This window comes from Cariama cristata, unplaced genomic scaffold (genome assembly GCF_000690535.1).
Source record: "Cariama cristata isolate BGI_N322 unplaced genomic scaffold, ASM69053v1 scaffold37838, whole genome shotgun sequence".
Taxonomy (NCBI): domain Eukaryota; kingdom Metazoa; phylum Chordata; class Aves; order Cariamiformes; family Cariamidae; genus Cariama; species Cariama cristata.
In genome coordinates, this window is record NW_009630156.1 from 1356 (window position 1) to 9471 (window position 8116).

At 42.7% G+C, this 8116-nt stretch overlaps 1 protein-coding gene across 2 annotated transcripts; it reads left to right on the top strand.

Moving 5' to 3' along the window:
- The first annotated feature begins 523 nt into the window (after nucleotides 1-523).
- On the top strand, nucleotides 524-7587 carry COPS7B (COP9 signalosome subunit 7B). 2 transcript variants are annotated; one of them, XM_009705407.1, is made up of 6 exons: nucleotides 524-685; nucleotides 1892-1967; nucleotides 3500-3588; nucleotides 4175-4377; nucleotides 5648-5753; nucleotides 7210-7587. In XM_009705407.1, exons 1-6 carry the CDS (start codon nucleotides 524-526, stop codon nucleotides 7366-7368), a joined length of 795 nt encoding a protein of 264 aa, XP_009703709.1. In that variant the 3' UTR covers nucleotides 7369-7587. The 2 variants fall into 2 exon arrangements, with proteins under 2 accessions (XP_009703709.1, XP_009703710.1); XM_009705408.1 differs by lacking the exons at nucleotides 1892-1967; nucleotides 3500-3588 and having other exon boundaries at nucleotides 7210-7499.
- Nucleotides 7588-8116: the final 529 nt, after the last annotated feature.

An 8116-nucleotide genomic window follows, 5' to 3' on the forward strand; every position in this document is an offset into this window, starting at 1 on the left:
GAATTATGTACACAAGCTTTATCTATAGCCAGTGTCAGAGGAAAAAGTATAATGTGGGGGCCTACAAGGTGGGTCAGTTCTTCCTGGAGAATTAAGTTCGTTACTGTTTTGAAGCTGTGTAAATGAGGAAGGAGAAAGTCTTAGCTGACCTCTAATAGATGTAATAATAAATATTGTTGCAGTTGGCATTATTTGGCAGCATCAGTAGAAGAAAGTCTGAAACCAGCATGGAACCTAAACTGCTTTCCAGCTAGCAGGAGTAGATACTTATAGGGAACTGACCAGACAGTCTGCAGAAATTTTGCTCAGGTATTGTGTGAATCATTTTTGCTCCCCAGATAAATCAGCAGTCAAACCTGCTGTGTTCCTGGCCTACCCTCTGAATGATGAAGAAAAACCTGGCTCTGCTGACACTGAAATGTTACTATGCTGAGCATACCTTCTGATCCACTGCCAAATAGAATTCAACAGAAAAAAAAGGATGCATTAATATGTTCTTTTATTGACAGATTGAAAACCTAGAATGGCAGGAGAACAGAAACCATCCTGCAATCTTCTGGAGCAGTTTATTTTACTAGCCAAAGGTACAAGTGGCTCAGCTCTGACTGCTCTTATAAATCAAGTGCTGGAGGCTCCTGGGGTTTATGTATTTGGCGAGCTATTGGAGTTAACAAATGTGCAAGAGGTAAGAGATGAGTTTCTATCCTAACACCACTTCTGCACTCCCAGTATAAGGGATCTCCAGAAGTTTCCACAGACAGCCTATGCATGAAATTTCTGTGCCAGGAAGGGCCTGGTGCCACTTGTCTTGGTTCTGAGATGTTTGTGTATGAGAAATTGATGTTGCTTTTGCCTGTATATATTAGATGTTAAAAAATACCTGTATGAAGCTTTGCTACCTTAATGCGGTTGCTAATACAGCGAAAACATGGCAGCAGCACAGTAACAATTTTAAGAAGGCATTTAGCTAGCCAACAATGAAAAAAAATCCTCTTCTACTCCTTCATTGGAAAGCATAACTTCAGCGCTCTCCAAAAGTCTTTGTGAACAGATGTCTAGTGTGTCAGATCTGGGTGGTAACCAGATCCAAACCATTTCAGACCAAGGTGGAAAGTAAGTTCCAGAGCTTTTACTGAGACTGCCTTGCCAGCACCCCCTCTAGTACAGTGAGGGAATATAGGCTGAGTATCTGCAGCTGGGGTAGTGTGGCATACAGCAAGTTTGACTTTCCAGACGGGCTCTTATATATGCTGAAAAATGCCTCTACGGTTATTCAGCATCAAATTGCAAGTCCGTCTTTTTTCCTGGATCTGTGTGCAGCAAATTTTAAAAAAACTAACTCAATAAAAATCACTGCTTGGTGCTGCAGTTATTCCAGTGAAGTGTTTGCATGTGAGAGGAGTGCTATTATTTTCGAATGCACTCAACTTAAAATGTTCCAGCTTGCTTTACTTTGAAGTTTTTGTGGCTCTGCAGGTAAGCTGTCTTAGCTTTCTCAGCAATACAAAGGATGCTTAACCAACAAACACCATTGCCTGCTTGCTTGTCACATGATGAGAAGAGCTGTCCCTGTAGGTTGTCAGCTGAAACTAAGAATCGCCTTTTTCTTTTGCCTCCTAAGGTGCCGCACAAATCAGCTGACAGTCCAAACTGTAGTTAAGTTCTGGTGCATAGAAATGGCTGGATTATCTTGACTCTCAAACTGCTGAAATTTGCTGCTGCTCATGAGGCCTTAGAAAGGGTCCAGCTCTTTAAGATCAGGGCATAATTGCTTTTTTGGGTACTGCTTGTCCTGTGTGGACTTAGAACATTCTCAGGAGAAGTTGCCTACCAGGGTTGTGTTGACTGTTACCATGTTACATGAAATTTCTTTTGTTTTCTTCCTATCCAGCTTGCTGAAGGGTCTAATGCTGCTTATTTCCAGTTGCTGAACCTGTTTGCATACGGAACGTACCCAGACTACATGGGTAAGAGACTGCCCCCTATTTGCAGAGTACGAGACTGTGTTGCCCTTTAGAACTGTCAGAGGCAGTTTTTTGCTTTCCGTGGTACCTGGTGTAGTGTGTCTGAGTGAAAGTGTCCAAGAACAGAATTTGCTTGGGAGGAGAATTGTTCGTAGGGGGTCTCTGGGTCATAATGTGCTTTTTAATTGCTAAAATGTGAAGGAAAGGCTAGAGACTGTGCTATTTTACTGGTTTGGATTGGACTGTGGCACTAGATTGAATTGGTCAGTTCGCAGACTACTTACCTCTGCGGAGTGCAATTTTAGACATCTGTTTTGAAATTTAGATGACACCAATTATGGAAGCTGCAGAAAACTTAGACAAAATTGTTCTGCATTATTTATAAAAAGCTATATGGTTTATGGGATAACCTTTTATTCTGTGACGGCATTGCTGAAACAAAATGAAGAATTTCTTAGCTAGAATACAAATCGAAATAATGACTTTTATACAGCTTCAGGACTATGTGTGAATCATCTTAGTATCTGTCGAGATGTGCTTTTATCTCTGGTGCTTATGCTTCCATTCTGCTACAATTTAATACTTCATTTGTGGGTAGCAGCCTAATCCAGACCATTACAGAGGGTGACAAACAGTTCTGTCATAGTGCTGGCTATCACTGTGTTGGATGAGCTATCTAGTTCCTGTAAGGAGAAGTGGCATCCATAGGTGCAAGGACTGGAAGTTCCAGTGACTGTGGAGCAACACAAGCCTCATGAATTCTGTGACTGATTAGAGGATGTTTGCTGTGCATGGGTCTTGTGTCCCTGCACGTGACAGTGCAGTTCATTCTTCCTTTTCTAGTGAAGAAAGAGAAAGGGGGAAAAGTAGTCAAAATGTAGAGCGTTGAATGAGGTACGATGGATGGGAGAACTTGAGCGGCCTTGAGACACTAATTTCCATTAAAGCAGATATTTTAAAGAGTTTCTTTGCTTTGGAAAGCCGCCAGTTTCCTTTCTGTTTTTAAATATTCATGAGGCACGTGGATATAATACAATGACAGTGAGGCCATCTAGATTAATAATTTCTCCTCCCTTCCTCAGCCTGGTACTTTACACTTTCAACTCTAAATTCTGCAGCTCTTCAGAGAAATAAAACTAGCTGTGTTTACAACCAGATCAGCAAAGGGGGAAGATTTTATTCTGACAGCTCATTAATGAAATAAAAATGACTTGTTGATAGAAACAAAGCATTGACTGACTGTTTTGGCAGGACACCACTTGTGTGGATGTGAATTACGTTCTAATTCCAAAACCAGAATTACTAAAGAAGCAGAGAAGAATAGAATTGCCAGCTTGTTTTTTAACTTTTTCCCCCTCCCTCCCTGGGTGTGCTAATGTGTCATCAGCAGCTCTCTCTGCTCATGAGCACCCACAGCAGCTGGAGTAGCACAGCCTTTCAGGGTTTAGTGTAGTGTAACTAGCCTAAAGTTCTGCAGCCTGGATTATAGAATTCTTGAAGGAAAATCCTGAATCTTATCTTTTTAACATTAACAGCAAACAAAGATAACCTGCCTGAATTAACATTGACTCAGAAAAACAAGCTGAAACACTTGACAATTGTAAGCCTGGCTTCCAGAATGAAGGTAAAGTACACTGTTGTATGATAGCAGTTGTCTTTTTGTTTGTTTTTGTTTTTGAAAATGGCATCAGTTCCATAGCATTGAAGTTGTATTGGATTACTTGAGTACTCGCAAAAAATCCTGCAACTAGGAAAGTACCTGCAGCGTACAGTGTTCTCTCATGGTGCGTTTGGGACATTAACTTAGTGGACTGCCATGGATGAGGTGTGAGGGTGTCTGAACTGCCATGCAAATTGGAAGGGCTGGGAAACTTTGTATGGCTTCTTTCACTGCTGGAGATGGACAGTCATTCTTAAAAACACTGACTTTTTGTTCTAGTGAAAACTAAGCAACGCTCTTAATTTCTTCTACAATCCCATTACCTTTTTTCCTCCAGAATGTGCTATGTCAAAGCTTCAGGAATTACCAAAGTTGTGTCAGAATGTTACGTCGCCTAGTAGCAGGTGTTTGTTCTGCCACGATCAGTCACTGCTGTACTTGCAGGTTAAAGTGTAGGATACAATAAGCATTTGGATCTTGACCTTCTCAGACTTAGCTGTTCATTTTGGCTCTAGGACTGTTAACTTATTCTTGGACTTGCTGTTTTTAGTGCATTCCCTATTCTGTGTTGCTGAAGGACCTGGACATGAGGAATCTGAGGGAGTTGGAAGATCTGATTATTGAAGCGGTTTATACAGACATTATCCAGGGGAAGCTGGATCAACGAAACCAGGTGCTAGAGGTGGATTTTTGTATCGGCAGAGACATTCAGAAGAAAGACATCAGTAACATTGTCAAAACGCTCCAGGAATGGTGAGGCAGTCTCTTCAGCTTCCTTGTTCCTTGTACATAACTTGTCCTGTTTTTTTTCTTATTCCTCAAAGTTTCAAGTGCTGGCTCAAATTCACCATGCTCCATTAATCAGGAGTCTTATGCTGTAAGTAGGCACTTGGAGGAGTAGTTTATTAGGCGAGTTTTCCAAGATCCCATCTAGGATTCAATTTGTGTTATGTAGCAAGCCAAACTATACTAGATCTTGAGATTCTTCTCTCACTCCAGCTTTTACATGGCAGAACCCTAGTGAGGAGTCAAGGCCTTTTCCAACAGACGTGCCAAACCGGACTCATGATCTTATGGTGGGAGCTACTCCCCTTTCTGCTGTTACACTTGATAAGGAAAACAGAACTGTCCATTATGTTTTAGCCTTTGTCACCGTGATGAGAACTGCATGGGCAAATTCTAGAGGATCACAGTTCTTTGGAGGGATGTCTCTTCAAGTCTGAATTTTCAGATGCCTTAGTTTGCCTTTTCCTTGTTCCTGCAAATGCAGGCTGCATGCAAGCATATTGGGATTGTGGTACTATCTTTTTGTACCTTTGCCAGGAAGCTGCTTCCCATCTTTTTGTAGGATTCCATTCCCACCCAGAGAAATTGCCCCGTAGACTGTGGAGCCTGTGGCAGGTTTGGAGCTGACTGGGAATTGCTTCCTAGTTGCTATGGTAATGAGTGCATGAAAAGTAATTAAACTACTGGGCAAATACGCTGTCCTGAGGTGAGGGCAGGTTTTCTGCTTCTCTACTCCAAATCTGGCAGCTTCCAGGACCTTACAGCATTGTTTGGAAGGTAACAGTGAACCCACTGCCAATTCCCTTTCTGTCCTCTCCAGTTACGAGTTCTGTGTTGAGTGCTCTTATCTTTTGAACACTTAACAGGCAGGGGGATTATCTCAATCTGACTTTTTTTTTCTTTAATTTAAAAATTTTACTTACCTCTGAAAAATGTGTTGCATCCCCGTTTAAGCAGTAATTCTGACTGAAAAGGAAGTTGAAAATACATTGGACCTGCACTTACTTTTTGATGCTAAGAGTAAGAGTAAGATGGACTCTCTGAAGAATGCTGTGAAATACATCGAGTAAGCAGCAAAGCTTTTTCTTGCCAGCTTTTTGGAACTCTAATCTTTAAGTGGGAGGTATAAATTTAATAATCTCCTAAACTTTAGGCGAGCATGACTTTTCAGATTGCCTAATTGAGCTGCTCCAGAGAGAATTTATAAGCACTGTTTGACATTGTTTGTATCTTGCAGGTGCGATGGTTGTGAAGCGGTCCTTTTAGGAATTGAGCAGCAAGTACTTAGAGCCAACCAATACAAAGAGAACCATCACCGAACTCAACAGCAGGTAGAGATGGAGGTGGGTACAGAGTCACTTCAGACTATTCTATGCTTTTTGATAGATGTTTATTTACTTGAAGAAAATAATCTGGTAACACCTGGTTAATGGTCATGGCTTCTCTGAAGTAGGCTAGCAGTCACACAAATCGAATGCGCTGATTTGGGGTAGGAAGAGAACACATCTGCTTCCATGTGCTAGTTACACCACAAACATCAAATTTGCCCACCTTGAGCAGGTTGGAACTTTTCTTTATAAATTTTTACAGATTTAGGCTAGGTGACTGCACTAGCTATGGTTTCCTGAATTGATTTGTTAGGAAAAGTGTGCTTTTAACACAGAGCTTTGATGCAATTCTTGTACAAGGCAGCAAGGAAGGAAGGAAAAAACAGTTCTCTCTTTTAAACCTGAAAGCGTAACTAACAAAAATCTCTCGAGTCTCATTGCTTTCGCAAAAAGTGCCCTCAGCAGCTTCCTTTGGGGGTCAAGTTGAGCACCCAGACAGGGCTCTCTGACATGCTCTCTTCTGCAGCGTGATGGGGTGCACTCCTGCCTCTGTTCCATGCACAACTAGGCAGTAGATGGCAGCACGGGCACGCGATTTTAGCCCCTGCTGATGTGTATTTACTTGTGAGAACAAATCTTGGCTAATACAGCTGTAAAGGTGAAAATGGTCCTCCCGAGACACTTGCTTAGGGTTTGTTTCTTGCAGAGTGCTGCATCCCTGCAGCTTTACGTTTGCCTTCTGAAACAGCATATGCTTGGCGGCTTGATTGGCATCCATAGCGCATTTGGTTTGCCAGATGCCTTTGACCTAGAGTTGGCACACCTGACTCCCAAACTTGTTTTGGTCTGTGGGTTTCTTCTAAGGTTTGCTCATTGTATTTCTGGTGAGCCCTACAGGGTTCCAGGGCATAGAGTATGGTGCCTGGTGCTGTATCTCCTTTTCAGCCAGAGTAGCAGAAGCGCTACTGCTGCCTCCCATGAAACCAATTTCTGTTCCTGCTTCTAGGAAATACGTGTGACTTGGACAGACAGCTAGGCCAAATGGCATTTACCCTTTTCAAGTGCTGTCCTAAGTGTAAGTTTGTTTCTTTCACAGTCTCCTTTGTCCTTCCTGCCTCTGGCCAACAGAATGGTAGGATGGCTGCCGTCTGCACCGAGGCAGTAGTAGGTCCCTCCAGGCAGCCAGCAAGGTGGTACGATATTGTGCCGTTGACTCGTAGAAAACAAACAAAAAAAAGTAATCTCTAGTTATTCTGTATTGGACCCAGACTGGAAGTATTAACAACTCTGGCTGTAAGTGAGGTTGAAACATTACCTTTAATAAACTCAAATGCAGAGCATATTTCTGGTGGGAGAGTTTATTTTATAATCTCCACTCTATACTCCAGGTTTTTCAATATGTTTATGAACAGAGTTTCTACTGCAAGTGGAGGAAGAAGCAGGTGCTGATTCACTGTCTCTTCTTGGCCAGGTCACAAACATAAAGAAAACATTAAAAGCTACAGCCTCGTCGTCGGCACAAGAGATGGAACAACAGCTGGTAGAGCGAGAGTGCCCTCCACACACAGAACAAAGGCAGCCCACAAAGAAGATGTCCAAAGTCAAAGGGCTGGTCTCCAGCCGTCACTAGAACATACCGTCTAAATGTCATTCAGCTAGGAATGACAACAGGAGGAGCAAAAAAGGGCCTGCGTCTCCTTTTTCAGTGGGTTCTGGGCCAGTCCCTCCCAGGCTGGCAAATAAAAGCCCTGTTTGAATGCAGCTCCTAGTTAGCAGCACCTGGCTATGTTACACTGTGCAGCCGCTATTAATTTCCAGGACGTCTCTGTTCTGGTCCTGTAAAGAGGGACTTCTGAAGAGAGGGACTAACCAAGAGGGGCAAGGGGGAAAAAAAATATCTGTAGACAGTTTTGCTCCCTCCCAGCCAGTCTCTTTGCTGCTTAACCTTGAGGAAGCTGCTGTACTAAATCAGATCTTGGGAGAACTCTTGTAGCAAGTGTCTGAATCCCAAGTGGCTACCAAAGCCAGGCTGGGAGTGAGGAAGCCATCAACACAGATCTTTTGATTCCCAAAGAGAGCGCAGAAAAGTTTCTAGGCCAGGAGCTGCTTTACATGGAAGTCTTCAGCCTTTCTGCTACCCCTGTCTATTTTAAACTGGGGTGAAATTCACACTACCTCGCTCTGTGAAGATGAGATCCAGTGCTGGGCTGTTTACTTAACTGTCTGTTTACTGCCCTTACTAAGCCCTTTAATCTCTCACAGATTTAAAGCACTGTTCTACATCTCTGAGGTATCAATACAATAAGGAGGAAGCAGGCTGCTCTTTCAAGCCTGCCTTCTTGCAGGTGGTTAGGGGCATTCTAGCAACTGTTCCTTTT

Coding starts and splice junctions, on each gene's coding strand:
- COPS7B (XM_009705407.1), top strand. CDS start 524: ATGGCAGGAGAACAGAAACCATCCTGCAATCTTCTGGAGCAGTTTATT. Junction 3,589..4,174: donor GCCTGGCTTCCAGAATGAAG/GTAAAGTACACT, acceptor TGCTGTTTTTAG/TGCATTCCCTATTCTGTGTT. Junction 5,754..7,209: donor AACAGCAGGTAGAGATGGAG/GTGGGTACAGAG, acceptor CTTCTTGGCCAG/GTCACAAACATAAAGAAAAC.